General features: G+C 37.8%; 1 protein-coding gene across 1 annotated transcript in view; it reads right to left on the reverse strand.

Moving 5' to 3' along the window:
• C5 (complement C5) overlaps positions 1 to 21,242 on the reverse strand; it is a 131,622-nt gene that overhangs the window by 64,336 nt on the left and 46,044 nt on the right. Inside the window, exons 21-25 of the mRNA XM_072631781.1 lie at positions 19,614 to 19,844; positions 18,245 to 18,305; positions 8,831 to 8,920; positions 7,431 to 7,643; positions 5,967 to 6,042 (exon numbers count right to left, since the gene is read on the reverse strand). Of these exons, the coding sequence (XP_072487882.1) occupies positions 5,967 to 6,042; positions 7,431 to 7,643; positions 8,831 to 8,920; positions 18,245 to 18,305; positions 19,614 to 19,844 (671 nt within the window). The remainder of the gene's footprint in view (positions 1 to 5,966; positions 6,043 to 7,430; positions 7,644 to 8,830; positions 8,921 to 18,244; positions 18,306 to 19,613; positions 19,845 to 21,242) is intronic.

Genomic DNA, 21,242 nt, shown 5'->3' on the forward strand with positions numbered 1-21,242 from the left:
TAAGGACAGAAAACGACGCCTTTCTGGCCCCAGAGAAATGGAGGTAGAGAGATGGGGTGCAGTGGGGTAGAGTGGGGAGGAGAGACACACAGACAGAGATAGAGGAGAAAGATGGAGAGAGAGGATTGCTACAGACAGACAGACAGACAAACCAGAGAAGTTGTAGAGAGGACCAGGCCTTGGGTGGGCCTATGGTAGAGGTGTAGGACATGGCTAATAGGCCATATCTTCATCTCAAAGTTAGGAAAGCAGAAAGAGGGACGCTAAATGGGAGAACCCTAGATGGGAGCCCTGGGGTAGGGGGAGGGTTGGTGAAGAAGGAGAGAGGATAGGACAGGGGGTCTTCCTGAATGGAAGAGGGACATTAGAGTGTCCAGGGCCCCTGGACCCAAACCCGGTGTGTGCTTCAGGAGGAGGAGGATGTTTGAGCTCTAATGATTCTTTCACTTAACATTCCATGCCAGAACAATTTAATGACGGCCACCTCCACAAGACATGCTCCCTCCACCTACCATTAGGCAAGGAAGGTGACTCAACCATGGCTCACATCCTCCCAGAGCTCTCTCCATTGCCTTTGGTCATTGGGTCAATCCACCTGATCTAGGGTGACTAAGGTGTGACATTTGTCCCTTGGGGGTTCCCTCAGGGCTCTGATTCCATCATAACAGTCAAGTTTATCCAGCACCTTAAGGTCTGCAAAGCATTTTATATCAATTTTATATCAATCACCTGACCTCTCTGGAATCTGTAAAATGGAAATACAACCATATTCCCTCCTTCAAAGGTTTGTTATGAGGTTTAAATGGGATAATATATGTAAAGTACTTTTCTGATCTTAAATTGTGATATAAATGTGAGATAGCATTATTTTTGTTGGGGGTGATCTCTTTTTCCTCTTTCTCTGCTACCTTCTTTTTTTTTTCTCCCTTTTCCCTCCTTCTCTCATCCCTCTCCTCTCTTCTCCCTTCTCTTCCTCCCTCACCATAATCTAATGTGTTAGGTCCATTACCCCCATTTTATAGATAAGGAAACAAGCCCAGAGAGTGAAGTGAATTACTCAGGGTCACACATCTAGTAATTGTCAGAGGCAGACAATCCAAACATAGGTCTTTGCTGAATCTCAATTCAGAATTTTTTCTCTGTGCTTTCCATTAAGAGGTAGCTAAGTGGCCAAGTATTCAGCACCTAAGTGGCACATACTAAGTACTTTAATACTAAGTTGAAGCTTAAATAGGGCAGTTAGGTGGCACATAGATAGAATGATGGATCTGGAGTCTGGAGGACCTGAGTTCAAATCCAGCCTCAGATGCTTTCTTGCTGTGTAATGCTGGACAAGTCACTTCACCCTGTTTGCCTCAGTTTCTTCATCTGTAAATTGAGGAGAAGGAAATGGCAAACCACTCCAAGATCTTTGTCAAGAAAACCCCAAGTGGGGTCATAAAGAATCAGACACAACTGAAAAACAATTGAACATCACCATAAAGTAGCATCACAGATAGACTTGGGCTGGGGTCAGGAAGACCTGGGTTTGAATCCTGCCTCAGACATTTACTCGCTGAGTGACAGGCAAAAACGTTAGCTTTTCTCAGCCTCAGTTTTCTCCTCTGAAAAATGGAGCTGCTGGGAGGATGGATATGAGCCCCTTGTGAACCTCACCCCAGCCTCCTGGAGCACTTCATGCTCTCCTCCCTTCCCCTTCTACCGACTCAACTTACCCTGTGAGTCAGCATTGACATGGGCATTGGTGGCTCAAAGGAGGAGGTGTGCATATATATTCCTTATGTGAAGGAAGTAAGAAAGGAAAGAAAGAAAAGATGGAGGAAGGATGGAAGGAAAGAAAGAAGGAAGGCAGGCAGGAAGCAAGGAAGGAAGGAAAGAAGGAATGAAGGAAAATGGGGAGGGAAAAAAGGAGGAAGGGAGGGAGAAAGAAGGGAAGGAAGGAGGAATAAGTAAAAATAGTGGACTTTTGGACAGATCTGGAAAGGAACCTAAAACTAAAACAGTAAGCTAAACAGTTATAAAATCTGCCCATAATGAAGTTTTATCCTAAATAAAAATAAGAGCAGAGATGTATTAACCTGAGTTTCATTTTTCCAGTCTATAATTTAAGGGCATGGACTAAATCTTTTTCATCTCCAATACTCTGTCCTTTGTTCTAATACTCTTTGTTTTAAAATTCTTTTCGAATATTGCACTCAAAGTGTCATGGGCAGATATGTTTGGCAACATCTTAAAGTGATAATTCATCTTCTCAACAAGTATATTGGAGTTTATAGAAGAAGAGTACAGTATACTTTAATGGAAAAAGCAATGATCTAGAAATCATATAGCTAACTTGATTTTGTAAATGAGGAAAAAGACTTAGAGAGGTTAAGTGACTTGTCCGTTGTCATTCATCTAAATAAGTATCAGAAATAGAATTCAAACCCTGACCCCTGGCCCCAATACTCATTCTACATTCCTCCATGTTGATTATTCACTAGCAGCTGCTCTAGTACATAGACCCTGCCCATTGAGATTCATCTGAAGAAGTCATAACATAATCTATGAGCAGGAGGAAGAAGAGAATTTTGCTTGTGCAATTGCAATGAGTGCCTGGGCCCCAGTTAGATGCTCACTTCCCTGAGGAACCAATGGTGGCCCAGTTATGGGAGGTGGCAGAGAGGAAGAGTATGAAACTACAAGAGGAGGTAATATAGTTGTTCATCATCTAAATGTTTGATCATGCACAGCCTGGGGTCATTATGAAAATTCCTTTGGGTCAGGCCATGACCTCCACTTTGAAGACCACTGGTTTAGTGGAATGAGCACAGGATCTTGAGTTAGAGGATGTTGAATTTAAGTCCTTACTCCAGTTCTTAGTACGTGTGCAACCTTTGGCAGGTTGCTTTACCACTATGGATCTCAATTTCTTCAACTGTAAACTGGAGGAGGAGTGAACAAGGGGGTCTCTAAAGTAGCTTCCATCTGGAAACCCTATTATCTTTTTCCATGAACACTGAAAATGGAACTTGTCAAGGCCATAGGAAAGTATGGAGCCAGTTCCTGGTTAGGGATCATGCAAAGGGGAAGAGAGAAATAAAACTGAGGCTAACATCTACATGGGTGAAGAAGCTAGGAATCAGGAAAGAAGACAAGATCAGATTCCAACCAACCCATCCAGAACTATAGCAGCATGCAGACTGGAAAAGAGAAAGGACCAAACAGAGTCTGACAACTCCATCCAAGAATGTAACAGGAGCTAGAGCCTAACCTGACACAAAGCTTCAGTCTAGGAACTGAGACTGGAGATATATGTAAATGGAAGAAAACTCTAAATACAATGAAGACATACTATAGATTATGAAAAAATCAATATTTAAACCCTAAAAGAAGAGAATAATTCCCCAATAAATCTACATAGAACCTTAGGAGAAAAGGAAAGACATCACTACAAAGATTCCAAAAGTGACTGGAAGAAATGAAGCAACAAATAACACATAAATTAGAGTTCTTAAGGGGAAAAAATGGAATGAGAAGAGTATTCAAGGTGGGAAATCTTACCAAAAAATAGAACAAAGCAAACAGAAATTAATAATTCCATGAGACAACAAGAAATATTAGAATAAAGTCAAAAGACTAAAACATTAAAAGAATATGTAAAGCGCTTACTAACAAAAACAACCAACCCAGAAAATTGAGGAGAAATAATTTTAAAAATCATTAGACTTCCTAAAAATCATGACCAAACAAAATACCTAAGTAGCATATTTTGAAGAAATCACACAAGAAAACTACCCAAACCCACCGGAGTCAGAAGTCAAAATGAAAATGGAAAGAATTTATCAGTCACTTTCTGAAAGAAATCTCACATTGACAAAACCCAGCATTGGCACAGACAAAATTCAAAGCTTCGAAGGATAAAGTAAAAATATTAAATGAAGCCAAAAAGAGAGAAACCTAAGATAAGAGACCACAGTCAGGATAACACAAGACTATGCTACAAACTCCATAAATGAGAGGTTATTTTGGAATATGATATCTTAAAAAGTGAAAGAAAAAGACTTGCCAAGAAAAACATTCTATGAAACGTAATATAATCCTGCAGAAGGAAGAAATAACCTTTAATAGATACTAATATTATTTAGCATTTATATAATGCTTTAAAATTTGCGAATTATTTTACATGTTACTTAATTTGATCCTCACAACAATTTTGTGAGGCGGGTCCTCTTATTATACTCATTTTATAAATAAAGAAATTGAAGCTGAAGGAAGTGACTTACCAAGGGTCACACAGCCATTAAGTGTGTGACATTTAAACTCAAGTCATCTTGACTCCATGCTCTATTCACTGCATCACCTAGCTACCTGAATACAGGAGTTTTAAACATCTGTAATGAAAATACCTAAAATGGATAGGTACTTGAAACAGCACAAATAGAGGACAAAGAAAACCTAGAGAGGTAAAAACATCTGAGTAACTGGAAGGAGCTTAATAAAGATGAAGTGCTTATATTCTAACAAGCAAACAAGGAGTAAGTGTCATTCAGAAGTTTATTGTCTTCAAAATTCACAGAAGCAGGAAGAAAGTATATACAGAATGGAGGCGAGATTCTGTTATGTTTTGGTGGTTTTAAAAGAGGAAAGAAAAGTTTGGGGAAAAGAAACCCACTAGACAAAAAATGAAGAAGAAAAGGGAGGAATTTGTTATTTCTAATAACTAGAAAAGCATGCAAACATGGAGGAAGAGTGGGAATAGTTAGCACATCATTGATTTCAATCTTATCTGAACTGGGTAAAAATAAAACACAGACAAAAAGAATCTGATGTAAAAACATATATATATTATACATATGACATATTTAACAATAATATATTATATATAATCTACATATATATGTTAAAAACATTAAATTCAATAGATAAACATGTAGGGCAGAAAAGGAAGAGAAGGGTTAAGAAGGAGAATTTAGTTAGGGAAGCAATAGTCACAAGCAAAACAAACTTGAGCATTGGCAGGTGGAACAGAATAGGGAAATTAGAACAGAAGTGTAAGAACCAGTGATCAAGGTCTAGACTAACACTACTTCAACCACTGATTATTAGTGGTAATCACTTCTCTTATCTTTCATCATCCTTTTCTTTTCTTGTAAAGAGGGAAGTGGGGTGGAAAAAAGAAGGAAAAATTATAAAAGGATATAATGAAGGAGAAAATGCAATGTACAACTATAGACCTGATTACAAAACTAAAATAGTTGGGAATTTCATAATGTATTTTTCAGAATTAGACAAATTTAAAAACAGTAGGCAAGAAATTAAGGACCTGAATAAAATTTTTGAAAAATTGATTGTGATAGATCTCTTAGTGGTTCCTGAATGAGAATTTAAGGAAATGTAAATATTTCTCAGATGCATATAACACCTTGACAAAAATTGACCATGTGCTAGAACATAAAAAAATCTCAAAAGCCAATGTAGAATAATAGATATAGTAAATACACCCTTTGCTGACTACAACACCATAAAACTTACAATCAACAAAGAGCAATTAAAAAAAGGATTCAAGCTTAAATGGAAACCAAATAATATAATTGTAACAAATATATAGGTCAGAGACCAAATCATAGAAGCAAAAGAGAATATGATCAAAGAAAATAACAACAATGAAGCAACATATTGAAACTTTGGGGATGCACCTTAAGCAGTCATTAGGGGAAAATTTATTTCTCTAAATGCTTATATCAATAAAAGAGAAAAAGAATAGGTCAATGAATTGGACATGCAACTGGAAAAAAACACTTTAGAAAAGGAACAAATTTTTTAAAAGACCAATGAAATACAAAAATAGTCTTAAAATCAAGGAAAAACAAAACTGAAAACAAAAAAAAATCCCATTGAATAGATAAGTATGATTAAGAAATTCAAAAAAAGTCAATGAATGAATTACTATAGGAAACATCAGTACATTAGAAATGTTGACTTACCAAGTGCTGGCCTCCCTATCCTTCCACATGCTGTAAGAATAGTCTGCATTTCTGTAAGACAGGATACTTACAATCCCTAAGGAACAAAAGAAGAACATAGTGTTTCACTGGCTTGAGTTGCTCTTTAGAGTGTTTTATTACTCTCTAGGAACTGTAAATTTCCTTCAGCATTTGCCATAAATTGTATTCACTTTACTTATTGTGGATGTCCTTATGGCTAATGTGAAAGAAAAGGGAATTATCAAATAAAGCACGCAGCTCTCAGATGGAAAGGCTGTGTTTTGCAAGGTTTGCAATGCAGGTGACTTGTCTGTTAGTTGCTAAAGCTCTGGCAGTCACATCAGCTGCTAAAGAACATTATGTATTTAATGAATATAGTTCACCTCTTGGTTACAATTAAAATGTGGTTCGCTATTGGAAGGGTTTTTTTAATTGAGTATTAATAAAGCACTGATAAAAACAGCTCAATATTAATTGGCATACTAGTAGAAATCAGAACTGCTAGAAATCAGAACTGAGTTTTGTTTCTAGTACCACCATTCATTAGTTAAAAATTTTATAGCCTTATAGACTGATAGATCTTGAGCAAACTACCCTATCTCTCTGACCTTCTATTTCCTCATCTACACAAGTTATTTTTCAGTCATGTCAGACTCTTTGTGACCTTTTTGGGGATTGTCTTTGAGAAGATATTGGAGGAGTTTGCCATTTCCTTCTCCAGCTCATTTTACAAACGAAGAAACTGAAGCAAACAGAATTAAGTGACTTGCTCAGGGTCACACAGTTAGTAAGTATCCAAGGCCAAAATTGAACTCAGGGCTTCTGAGCATTCTGTCCATTGTGCCACCTAAATGCCCCTGAACAATGAGGATAATAATCATTATATTATCTCCCTCCTAATGCTATTATAAGGATCAAATGAGAAAATGTATATGAAAGTATTTTATAACCATAAAGACTAAACTAGTAGTTATTATTATTTCTTTTGTTGTTGCATAAAGGACCTAACAACTTCCTGACATTATTATTCATTATTAATTCATTAGATACTTCAATTCTTCATGGGATCATGATTTCATTAGTGTGGATACTGCCTCCACTGACCAAAAATTTTTAATGATTTATGGTAAGAATTCACATAGTTGCAAAATTCATCACCAGTAGCCCACTAGGGGGTGATCTTCTCTGAACTCACCTAGGCTGAGCCTTGGACAAAGCCACATAGTCATGAGCTCACTACTCAAAGACTTTCTAACTTGCTAGAAAGGTCTTAGAGAATCTAGAGTTACTTTCAGTCTATGCTGAGGCATTACTACTATGAAGGCTTTAGTGGAAGAAGTTTGATTTAGCTATTCTAAATCACTAGCTAGTTTACATTTTTCCCCCATAACTTCATGAAAAAAAAATTGCTGCATTTGGAAGTTATGAGAAACCTTAAATAAATGACATGAAACCCATTTCTACCTTCTTTTATTTTCTTCTTCATAGTCTCTTTTTCAATTACACGGCTGTCACCAATGATGTTCCAATTATCTCCATTTTCCAGGTAATGATAGACATAGAATACAGGAATGATGCTCATTAACTCTGCTTCTGCACTCCCCTTTGGGAGATGGCTTAGAGTAGAGATGCCTTCAGGAGTCAGAACTGCAGAAATCACTTCACCAATAAGAGCTCCTGTCAATCCAAATCCCCATCCCCCAAGATACAAAACAAATTTAGACATTGCTACTTCTCTTACCACCCAAGTGTGGTGTAGCAAATTGTAAAGAGGGAAAGAGCACCTATTTTTCTCTTCTTTTATAAGTAGAAAGGTCATCGTTGCATATAAAGTGATTCATTATGCTGAGATTCACCAATCGGGAGCATGGAAACAAAGGGGTCATCAAAACATTTTATCACCACCACCACCACCACCACCACCACCACCACCACAACCACTTCCCTTCCCAAATTTTACACAAAGAAAATGTCCAGGGTTGGGGAATCTGAGGCCTTGAGGCCACATGTGGCCCCCTAGGTCTTCAAGTGCGACCCTGATTCAATCAAAGGGCCACTCTTACGGACGTAGGGGGCCCCATGTTTCCTTTTGGGTGCACAGGTTCCCAACCCCTAAAATATCCATCTTCCAGCTATAGAGTGTTTTAATAGCTGTTCCATTTGGAAATTTCTTAGGGAAAACAGCCTTCTCCTCGGATATAACAAGGCATAATAAGGGGGATAGGGTAGACAAAGGGACAAGGAGAAGGAAGGCTGCTTGTAAAGCATATTGGGTACTCTCCTCCTCATCCTGTAGTAGCAGTCCCTGAAACCTCAGTATGACACTTTCCTGTTCTGTTTCAGAGAGGCATTGAAGCCAGGGGCTGATCAGTCTGTGACAAAAATAATTCTCTTAAACTAGATACAAAACCAGTGAGAAAAGAAAAGCAAAAAAGGCATGGAAGAAGGTCTTCTGACCTTTGGAATACCAGAGAGTACATTTGTGTATGTTCCAAAAGCTGGATGGAGAAGAGGCAGAATGCCTGTGAGTACAAGGTTTCTGCAAGAGAGGTCACATGGGACAACGATAACACAGGACTGGAAGAGAGAAGACCTGGGTTCCAGCTATAACGCTATTACTTAGCAGCTGTGTGACCTTGGGAAGCTACTTCACTTACCTCTTTAAGCCTCAGTTTTCTCATCCACAAAACGGGCATAGTAATCCTTGACTATAAGGCCAGCCTTATAGGCTGTTGGAGGCTCAAATGAAATGATACATGTGAGAATATGGAAAAGGTTTTACCAATAAAATTCCACTATTGAGAGAGACAGAGATAAAGAGACAGAGAACAAAAGCGGACACCCATTAGCAACATTCAATTTACCTTTCACACTCACAGTCCGTTCTATTTTCGTTTTTGGCACTATATCTAATGGTATCCTGTACTGGAACTCTTTTCTTATGCTAATGGAACCTGAAAAAGAAGATTTTATTGGGATTATGGATGACTCTTATCTCGTGTCCAATAAACTGCTCCTCCCCTCTCTCCCTTCTGTCTGTCCTATGACCAATTTGCTTCATCTTAGTACCTCCACCATCATGTAGAAAGGGGAAAATGGAGAGGTCAGTTAATTTCACTACTTTCTTGGGACCACAATAAAAATTAGGTTGCAAGACAGGGAGAAGAAGGAGAAGGAGGAAAGCTGAAGCTAATGGCAGAAATTAGATTTGGAGATTATCTGTGTATTTAATTATATTCTGCCTTTCTTTTATATTGCAAAAGATAATTCAACATGAACAACACTTTTGCTACTCATAGCTAAAATAAAACTATAGTTACTGAAGGTCAAAATTAGAAATTTTTGTTTGTGGATGATATTGCACTGAGAGTTACAGCTAGACAACAGTTCATGTGTAAAAGATCTGGGGGTTTTAGTGGACTACAAACTTGATATGAGTCAACACTATTCTAGGACTCCCTTTAGTGACATACACTGGGCAAGTGTTGTTCAAGCTTTTTTTCCCCTCAATTTCACAAATCTCAGTTCATAAGGTATTGATAAAGGTCTTGGTTTAATGCCTTTAAACTGCCTTGTGTCATATCATAGTAACATGGCAGGGGGAAAAGATAACTCAGTCTTAGGAAGCATTGTGAAAGGAATCCCAGGACCAGGGAGATGATAGTTCTGATATTCTCTGTCTGGTCAGACAACATTTAGAGTTTTATATGATATACTTTAGAAAGGAAATTGATAAGTTAGAAAGAATCCAGGGAAGAGAAACCAAGATAGTGGTACCCAAGTACCTTGGGATCTTGCCCAACGTGGATCAAATGAAGGTACTAAGAATGTTTCTTTTGGAGAGAAGAGGAAAATGATCACTTTGTTCAGTTATTTGAAAGGCTATCAACTGAAAGGATGATTAGGTTTGTTTCACTTGGCCCCAAAGAGCATAATTAGGAGCAACAGGTAGAAGTGACCAGAAAGCAAATAAAGGCTTGATAGAAGAGAAGATTCCCCATCCATGATAGCCATCCAAAAGTGAAATGGGATGTCTCAGGAATTCCTGGGTTATTCTTTCCTAAAGGTATTCCAGTAAAGTCTGGATGACCCCTTCTCAGAAATGATGTGAAGAATATTGTTACTAAAGTATGGGTGGGACCAAAGGACTTCTGAGGTTCCTTCAAACTCCAAGATTTTGTGTTTTTGAAGAATTACAAAACAGACCTTTATAAGTGATGTTTGATAGAAAACCACATCTTAACAGTCACACAGTTGCCGGTAGTTGGCCTCCTTCACAATTGACTGTGTTGAATCCTTGGCCCTTTGTTCTAGCTTAGTAGAGTGTCAGTACTGGACAGCCTCTTGGATTTACTTTCTTGGAATTTGTTTCTTGGCTTGATGAATTTCAAGCTCCTTTGTCCTCTTCTACAGGGCTTAAATTAAGTTGTCCAGTACCCTGCACCGATATTCCATTTCTAAATCAGAGGCTTGGAAGTAAGTTCAGATTTGCTCATGGTTCAAATAATCTGTACTAGATAAAATCTGATTTGAACATCTTTGTTCATGTTGTAATAGTTTTGTTTTGTGTGTACGTTTGTATGCATGTGGCAGGGAGTAGGGCATGGACTTAAGGCTATATCAGGATTCTCACAACTAAATCTCAAGTATTTTTTTTAATGATGGAGTCTCTCCATTTGATTCAGGCTAGACAGGCAAGTGCTACTCATGGCCCAATCTTACAACTGATCAACATTTGAGCTTTGACCTGCTCCATTTCTGATGTGAGCAAGTTTGCTCTTTTTAGACAATCTGGTGGCCCTTCACATCTAGGGGTTCACCATATTAATGCCAAACTTAGTGCAGAGATCTAATTGGCATAGTCCATTTCAGCTCTAAACTCCCCAGCCCAAGAGATCTGTCAGCCTCAGCTTCCCAGGTCTCTGGGATTACAAGTATAGGCCATCACCCCCGCCACAAACATAAATTTTATTACCATACATGGTTTCCCAACTGCACACTGACCACCGAGAACAAGGAGCCTCCAGAAAACCCTGTAGCCCTGAGAGCTCCCAGCCTCCTGCACTCACTGACTTTCACATACTCTCAAACCATTCCCAGAGTGCATCCTCAGGGACGACACTAGCCCTCTGCCCACTTCCTCATTCCTTTGAATACTCACAATAGAATTGAGATCATTTGTTTCCCTTTCAGACTTTCCCTGACATGGTGAGAGGTGGATAAGGAATATTCCTGTAAAAGTGGCAACATCTATATTGACTTTTCAACTCAGTCCTTCAAGATCCAAATCTCTTTATGTTTAACTTCCCCCAGGTTCTTGAGAAGTAGCTTGGCTCCCTATGCTCATGTGATCTCTTCCCTGGATTGATGTTTGGTAATCCAACCCTCCTACTTATTGTAGAAAACAAAGTGGGTGAAAGAATCTCTCCCAAAGAAGAAGACCCTAACTGGATCCCACATAAAACACAGGTCTAACTGTCATTTCCTTGTGTAAGAAACTTTTGTGGCTCCAATTGCCAATAGAAACTTCTGTGCTTGGCATTTAAAATCCTTCTCAATCTGGCTCCAACCTTTCTTTCCAAACTGATTTCATCTTCTTTTATATACTTGGTCTATATTTTATATATATTTTATACATTGGTCTAGCCAAACTTGCTAATTTGCAATTCTTTATGCAGGGGTATACTAATAAATATTAAATAATGATTAACTAATAGTTTTAATATTAGTATTAAGTGTATTAATTTAACAATTATTATTATATATTTAACTCTCTTCACTCCTCTAAAAATATATACAACACACTTTTAAGTTTAATTTGCATTATTAACATTTTCTCCATGACTTTCTTAATTCTAGATAATCAACAAAGCAATAACCAAACTCAGATTTGTAGCATTTGCTGATGTCTGAAGTATAAATAGTCACTTTGAACATTTAACAATTGGTTCTTGCAAGCCTGGACAAACTGTTTCTGCACACTCTTGCCTGTGTGCCTTATTCCATTTCCTGCCTTCATGACTTCACACAGGCTGTCCTCCATTCCTGTAAAGCAGCCCCAATTTTCCTCTACCTCTTAAAGTCTCTAGCTTCTTTCAAAGTTCAGCTCAAGTGCCACCCCTAGAGGAGGCCTTTCCTGATTTCCCTCTACCCCCTGCCTCCAAATGATTGGTTTCTTCCCCAGTAAAATCACTATTTATTTTTTGCATATGCTTTGTATATACTTCATGATGATTTATTGGTGTATACACAGTTTCCTCCCAGTAAAATGTAAGCTCACTGAGAGTGCAGACTGTTTCATTTTTAACTGTATATTCCTAGAACTTAACACAGTGCCTTGTACATACTAGGTATGTAATAAATACTTGCTGAAGATCCAGTTCAGGGAACAATTGGTAGTTCAGTTTGATTGGATACTAACAATTTGTGGAGGAGTAATGTGAAATAAAAGAGAAGACCTTTAAATTCCAGATTGAGTCATTTGCATTTTATTCCAAAGACAACAGGAATCCACTGAAGGTTGTGAGTACAACAATGACTTCAGTCAGATGTATGTCATAACAAATTGTTGGAAAGATTTATTAGAGAGGCAAGAGACTGGAACCAAGGAAACCAGTCAGGAAGATAGCGCTTATTCAGGAAAGAGGTGATGAAACCCTGAACTTGGGTTACGTTTATATGACTGATAAGATAGAATGGGTGTAAGAGATGTTATGAAAGAGGAGTTAATAGGATGATAACTGTTTGGATTTGGGGTAAGGAAAAGGGAAGATTTAAGGATAAATTGGCAATTACAAAGTTTGGATGACTTAAAGGATGTTAGAGTCTACTACGGAAATAGGGAAGTTTGAAGTAAGCACAGGTTTTGGGGGGAAATCATGAGTTCTGTTATGGACATGCATTTGAGATGCCAATGGGACATATAGCTTCAAAAGTCAGTTAATTGATATGGATTTGGAGGTTGGGAGAAAGATCTGAGCTGGATATGTAGACACGGTAGTAACCTATATAAAAATGAGTGTTAAAATTTCTGGAAAGATAATGCCTCAAGATGAAGGAATTATGAATTCTCACAATTAAAAACAACTACTGAGCAGCCTTAACATTAAAATTGCCTCTAAGTATAGAAGGAAAAGAAATTACCGTCTGGGAAGGCTGAACATGGGGAAACAGGCACGGATTATTTTTATAACTCTAACATCCCTGGTGAGATTTACTCAGAAATGAAAAATCATTCCTAGTGTGGAAGTACAGATGTTCATTCATGCACAGGAGAATGAAGATGGAGGAATCCAAGGAAGCTGCAAACTATAATATCAGTATGGAAGACAGAGTGCTAAAATGGGAGGGGAAGTAAATGACAAATTGCTTCTCTGGGACTTAAGATAATTCCATGAGACCAAAAAATAAAATTTATCAGAACTAAATCCAAGAACTACTCCAGAAAGGAGAATTTGGAGGAGATTTCTGTGAGAGTGTAATGAGAGATCGTTTAGCATTTGGACATGGGGCAGAAAATGGGTTTTATTTCTGCTTTGTTTCCTTGCCTAAAACATCCATATTCACTATGTTGTATCTTGCTTCCCTGAAGTGCACATGGACATAATTTCTTGGTTTTGTCAGAGTCTTAGAATAGCACTCTTGATTTCTTGGTTAACATTTATCCTATTGCTACGTTACTATGAGGAAGAAAATGATTGCATTTATACAACAGAGTTGTTTTCTGAGGCAAAATCAATTTGTACTACTTAATGATTAGAGGTTTTCCTTGACTGAATTCACTCATTCAAAATACCAAAAATATAATGTTTCTTTTTGTGTGTGTTTTTGGTTTTTGTACTAGACTTGGTATTAGAAGATCACGGTATTTTAGTTATATAAATTTGGGAAAGTCATTTAATTCTCTATGAACTTCATCTATAAAATGGGTATAAGTATTTGTACTTACTTTCATAGGGCTGCTATGAGGATGAAATTAGTTAATGTTTTTAAAGTTCTTTGTCACACATGGTAATGTGATATGAAAATGTCAACTATTCTTTTCTTCAACCACTTACCTTAATATTTGTTGAACTGCTGAAATATATAAGCCCCATATATGTGCCATCTGGGCAAATTGTGTGCTTCTAGCTATGTTATGTATTTACATTCTTTAGTCTTCAGATATATGCAACGTTCTAATTAAATTCAACGAGAATGAAAAACTACTAAATTGTGGGTAATAGGGAAGACATGAGTCCAACCAAAAGTTCATGAAATAATTTGCTTCATTATCTAAATTCTCAAGCAAATGATATAAATTCACTGCCTGGATTTCTAAGATAACTTTTGAACTTGGATTTTTTTTCTGGGAATAAGAGATAGACAATCATTCTTATATGATCATTTGGCTATTTAATTACACAGGGAAAACCAGTCAATTATTCTTTTTTTAAACTTATTACTTTAAAGAGTATCTGGAGGATCTTATCATCTATGAGAAATCCCTCTCCCAAGTGGATGGGCATCCTTCATGATTGTGACCTTTAAAGGTCATACAGCTCCCTGTTCTATGCGTCTGGGCCTGAGATAAGGCAGACCTGAGTTCAACTCCAGTCTCAGACACTTACTAGCTGTGTGAACCTGGACAAGTCAGTTGACCTTAGTTTCCTCAGCTGTAAAATGGGGATAATAATAGTACCTACCTTATGGCAATGAACAAAAATGATCTTTTTTGCTACATGGAATCAAAAGTTTAGAGTTGGAAGGAACCTCAGAGGTCATCATGACCCTAAATTCATTCTAGAAATGAGGAAAAACGAGAAAACTAAGGACTGAGGATATTAAATGGAGATCACTGGTGACACAGTGAGAAAGCACTAGGACTGGAATCAGGAGGACCTGAATTCAAATCCAGTATCAGGTACTTACTAGCTGTATAACCCTAGGCAAGTCATTTAAACTCTGCCTACCTCAAGTGTAAAACTGTACAGTTTCTCAACTATAAAGTAGGTATAATAGTAACATGTACAGGTTGCAGGTTGTTGTAAGTATCAAATGAAATAATATTTGTAAAAGCACTTAGCACAGTGCCTGGTACATATTAGATCCTATATAAATGCTTCTTCCATTTCTCTTGAACGACCTGTCCAAGGATATATAGATAAATAGTAGTTTAGAACCTAAATCCTCTGATTAAATCTAGTGCACTTTTTTATACCAAAGAATTGTCTGTAATTTTTGATAAATGAATAACAGACACCTTGTGGGAAGAGAGTCTTTAAAACGCATTTTTCTCTACCAAATCCAATGAGTCATGGAGTACCACAACCTCTGAAGAATTAAAGTTGAAGGTCACTCAAAAGGCAATGCACAGATGATGCTGGGTGTGAATGCAGCATATTACCAATGAAGAATGGTACAGAAAAGTCAATCAACATTAAATCAATAAATATTAGGCATCTTCTTTGTGCCAGACTCTATGGCAAGCGCTAAGGATAAAAATGCAAAAATGAAACACTCATAAATATGTTACCAGAAGAATATATGACCAGAAAGGAAGGTAAACTGGTCATGAAGAAGAGTGAGGGATATCTAGAAAAGAGTTCTTATGCTCCATTGTTGTCCATACGATGTCATATCTAGATGAAAATTTCCAGTATGTTGGGTGCCCCTAGTACCCTGGAGGACTTATGGGAAGATATTAATATGAATTGCATAGGATGAGAGGGCATGGAAAAGTTCTGATCTGTCCTTTTGGACTTTTCCAATTTCATATCTTGGCTTTGCAAAGGAATTCCACACCCCTCTCCACCTAAGCCATATTCTGTCAATGAATGTTCCTATGTATCCTTTAAAAGGCTCACTTCCAATGCCAACTTTTCCTCCTTTCAAGTCAGCCATTATTCCTTCTTTTTTTCTTTCTTCCTCTTTTCTCTCTCTCTCTCTCTCTCTCTCTCTCTCTCTCTCTCTCTCTCTCTCTCTCTCTCTCTCTCTCTCTGAAACACATAGTCCACACATTTTTGCTCTCAAACACTTAATGAAAAAGATAAAATAAAGCAGAATTCAATGGTGTGGATACACATCCCACTAACTCAGACTGATTCCTCGATTCCCTAGGAAGTTATGGACAAAAAAAATCTCTTTCTGCTAGTCAAGTACTTGGTTATGAGCTTTTCCACCCTTAAGCTTGTCCTTTTGGCCTTATAGCTCACCATCATGTTCTAGGATACCAATATTGCATTTATATAGCACTTCTTATATGCCAGCTCTATGCTAACTCCTTTACAAATGTTATCTTATTTGATCTTCACAAAGCCCTAGAAGACAGTGCTATTATTTTCCCCATTTCACAGTTGAGGAAATTGAGATTAACTGATTTGCCCAGGGTCACACAGCTGGTAAGTGTTGGAGGCTCAAACTTACTTCAGGCCCAGAGCTCTATCCACCATGCCACCTAGCTGCCTCTTAACAACACCCATTACAATGCGTTTTATTTTTCTTCCTATCTCCAGGGCTTGCTATGGTACCTGGAACATAATAAATGCCTGTTTGTTGATTACTTAGCCATTTCTTCAAGGGTTTCCTTCTCGTTCCCACTGAAGCCACAGATCAACACAGTCAGACCTAAAGCCATACAAATTCTCAGAGGTAAACCACCTCAGTATTTGAAATTCTCTTCTCTGACCATAACTTCCCAGTCTTTGATCTATCCCACTCTCTAACTCACACCACCAATATTCTTTGCCCTTATTGTGACCTCTTATTCACTGACCCATCCTTATTCTCCCAGTTGATCTCCCAACTCTGGCTTCATGTGGTTGCATACCCAGTCTTGACTCCATGGTCTTCTGTTTTAGTGTTTAACTAGATTTGACCCTGAAGTCACTTGCTCCCCTGAACTTCTGCTATTTCTGGCCAATGAATCCTCATTTCTTGGTAACTCTCATCACCTGATTTCTCCCCTCTTATCTCTGGACTTCTGAACTTCACTAGAAAAAGTCACACAACTGCACTGATTTCACTTAACTACAAATTCATTTTGTATAACCATGTAGATTTAGAACTGGAAGATGTCTTCAGAGACCATTTAGTCTGATCCCTCCCTCATTTGCCAGATAAGGAAACGGAGGCCCAAGGAGGTTAAATGGCTTGGCAAAATCCACACATAGTGAGCACTGAAGGCAGAATTTGAACACAGGACCCTGACTTCCAGGGCAGAGGTTTTTCTACTGCCTCTTGATTGCTCCCTAGACATTGCTTGACAGTCAGTCTTTCTACTCCAGCCTTACCAACTTGTTATCTTATTGCCAAGAATGACAATTCCACACCTTGTCTTTTCTCCTCTCATTCCCACCAGTGCCATACTACAAGCTTTGAGAAAATGGCCTAGCTGAGATTAGCAGGTAGGTTGACTTATTGTTGACTGATTTTTCACACCATTCTTCATTGGTAATGTGTCTTTTCATATCCACCATGAATCTCATGCATCTCTTCCATGTAATCTTGTGGCTCTCTGCACATTCACTAAGCTCTTCTGCCTCCATACCTTTTCCTGGAATACTCTTTTTTCCTCTCTTTACCCGTCGTATCCTTCGTTTACTCATTTCTCAATTGTGCCTGACTCTTCTGACTTCATTTTGGGATTTTCTTGACAAAGATACTGGTTTGCCATTTCCTTCCCCAGTTCGTTTTACAGATAAGACAGCTGAGGCAAACAGACTTAAGTGACTTGTCCAGGATCACACAGTTAGTAAGTGTCTAAGGCCAGATTTCAATTCAGGTCTTCCCAACTCCAGGCCCCACACTCTGTCCATTCTGCCAACTAGCCGCCATTTGTAGCCTTACCTAGTCTTTGAAGCTCATTTGAAAGCCTCTCTTCTTCATATAGTCTTCCCTGTTCTCCTAACTAGTAATAACTTTCTCTTACAGACCTCATGTGGTATTTTGTTTTGTAACTGCCTGATGTGACTACCATGGAACATTATGTATTATCATTACACTGGGATTTTATCCTTTTATTTGACTATAATTTCAATGAGAGCAAGAACTACTTACTTTATTTCTCTCCCAGAACTCAATATAATGCTCTGCATACATAGGTTGTGAAGAACATTTAGTTGCTATGAAGAAAGCACTCTGTCAATGCTGCTACTACTCTATAACAATATGCGCTATTATGAATTATCAATGACATTAATGCTCACTTAATTATATTGTCATTGAGAACAACAATATGAACTGTACACACTGTATTTACATATGATAATACAAAGTAAAGTATAAAGTGTTCTGCATACCATATACACCTTGGGGATCCAGTGTGAAACCAGTATGACTTTCCCTTTTGATGCCTTCTGGCTGAAATATAGCAGGATAAAAGCAAATTTAAGAAAAAAAATTAGCAGACGTTTAGCCTGAAAAATAGAAGACTTTTGGTAGGTATGATTTATGTCTTCAAATGTCTGAATAGCTACTGTAGGCTTGTACTAAGAGGTTTCAAAGGGTAGAACTTGGATCAATAAAATGCAAGTTGCAGAAACACAAATGTCTGTTAACATAAGAAAAGTTTCTTGACCAAATTGCCCACTGGTCAAATAAGTTTCTATAACTATTCGTGGTATGACATGGTTCCCAGAGCTACCTGATCCTGTCCCTATGCCCAGTGATGGCTGGAGAGGTGAGTTTGTGTGTGGTTGTAGTAAACAGACAATGGAAGAACCCTCCAGGACCCAGGGTCAGGGGAGTGGATATTTTCCTTCTCAGTGTGCAAACTGAAAGAGTATCTCCCTCTGTATTCTATGGGACAATAGAATTTAGAGATGCTGGGAGCTTAGAGATCCATACTGCTTGTCTGCGCTTCCTATAATAAATTACAATGCTGAATTTATCATGTATATTTTAAAAAGCAAGTGGTAAAATGTACAGATTCATTGTTTCACGTAAAATCCTCTTTTTTGTTTTCCTTTACATAAGAAAATGCTCTGTAGGTGGAAAGTATTTGTTAAGTTCTGAAAAAAATTAAACTCAGCTTCTTTATCTATAAAAATGAAGATAGATATCCCTGTCAGGTGTGTGTGTGTGTGTGTGTGTGTGTGTGTGTGTGTGTGTGTGTGTGTTGGCCTAATTGGATGCTGGATTCCAACCCTTTTGTTTTACAGATGAGGAAACAGTCTGAGCAATTAAATGACACACAACTCATTAGTAGCATGGACAGGATTTAACCCCAGGTCTATGGTCTCTAAATCCTGTGTCCTTTTTCCTCTGTCAGAATCTCAATTAAATTCACTAAAACAGTTTTATAACTTTAGGGACTATTATTTTCATCAGGATTAGAAACATCACAACCGCCTTATATTTGAAAGTTCAAGCACAATGGAAGAGGGCTCAGAGACTCAGTGCCATTTCTGCCACTACTAGGTGGGAATCACTGTGTGGTTTTGAGTAAGTTATCTGACCTCACTGAGCCTCAGTTTTCTGCCCTGCCTACTTCAAAGAGCTTTGATGGGCCTAAAATTATATCACAGATACAAAATAATTTTGAAAACATTAGTAAGACAATATCTATACTATGTAACATATGCACATTGGGTAACATGTCATAAATTATCAAAGAACATAACTATTTGAAAGTAAAAAATGTTTTTAAAATGCAACCATTTTCCTTACCACCACTCGTAAGGTTTTCACCAAGATTTCTTTTCCATAAGGAGTGTTGAGAGTGAAGTTGATAGTATGAAGACCCAATTCCAATGGTAGAATATTAAACGTAACTGACTGGATAGAAGAACCCTCTATATTCTTCAGACTACTACATTGAGTATGCTTTATCCCTTCCTGATGAGATGAAGAACTTCCAGCCAGACAGATTCCTTCACCCACAGACATTTGAGCACAGAACTGAAATATCAAAAATTAGAAATTGTACTAATCCACTAGTCAGAATATTTTATATCGACAGCAAGAATTCCTCCTTCTGTTTACAGTATCTAAATGGTGAGCTCATAGTCTAAATAATTTTCCAGCACTACCATATTATTAAAAATCATTCAGCAATAAAAGATTATTGTACCATGAGAAATTATGAAAGATGAAATCCTGATGAATCTAGACTGATGCAGAGTGAAGGGAGCAGAAATCGGGGAACAGTTTATTCAATGACACCAACATCACAAAGAAAGACAACTTGAAGAGTTCCGGTCAGAATAGTGACCAATTGTGTCTTTATGGGAACCTAGGATGAAGTTTGCTGCCCATTTCCTGATAGAGAAGTGACTGATAAAAGATGAGAAAGGAAAGACTATGGCGATGGTGATGCCTACAAAAGAAGAGAAGATAAAAGAGGAGAATCATTGAAACAGCTGAGAAAGTACACAGAGAAGTTCTCAAGGAAGTAGAGGCAAGCAGGACAGTTTTGAAAGTAGTGGGTTGAATTTATTTTGCAGATATTTAAAAAGCAAGTGATATAGAATAGAAGTTCACAATTTCATGTGAAATCTTCTTTTGTGTTCTTCTTTATAAATAGAAATGTTCATTTTAGGAGGTATTTGTTAAGTTCTGAATAGAAAATTTAAATGTTAAAAATCTGCATTAAAATCATTCAATTCAGCTCAGTCCAATTCCACAAATATTCACTGAGCACCTGCTGCATAGAACATACTGCGTGGTACTGAGCAAAGGATACTGGGATTAAATTGAAAAGACATGAGTTTGAAGCCCGACTCTGACTCATTACGTGACCTTAAATAAGTCACTTCCCTTCTCTTTAAGTTTCCTCATCTATATATTGAGTTTCTCACTTGTCTTGTACATGGGTGGCCTAGATGGCCACTGACATCCATTTTAACTCTGAAATTCTAATGGATGGAGAAGCAGAGGCACAGAAGGACATAATGATTTATACAAGGTTATTGAGCTTGACAGTCACAACTAGAGCTATCCATTGTCAGGTGTGAGCCTAGAACTAGATAGAGCCTAGAACACAAGAATCAAAACCATAGAATAATAACCTTTCCCATTTGTAGAGTCTGGTTTATGCCATGCTGTTAAATTTCTTATCTCATTTGACTCTCACCATGACCATGTTGGGGGTAAGTCACCATTTTACATACTGAACCTAAGCCCAGGAATCTAGAGGTCATGTAACTCAACCCATTCATTTATTTTAACAGAGTGGGGGAAATAAAACTGAGACCCAAGGGAATTAAATGCATTGTCTGAGAGTATATGGTTAGTAAGTGGCAAAACCAGCATTCAGCCCCAGTTTTCCTGATTCTAGGCCAAGTGCTTTCTATTCTA

Source organism: Notamacropus eugenii, chromosome 1, assembly GCF_028372415.1.
Source record: "Notamacropus eugenii isolate mMacEug1 chromosome 1, mMacEug1.pri_v2, whole genome shotgun sequence".
NCBI classification, from domain to species: domain Eukaryota; kingdom Metazoa; phylum Chordata; class Mammalia; order Diprotodontia; family Macropodidae; genus Notamacropus; species Notamacropus eugenii.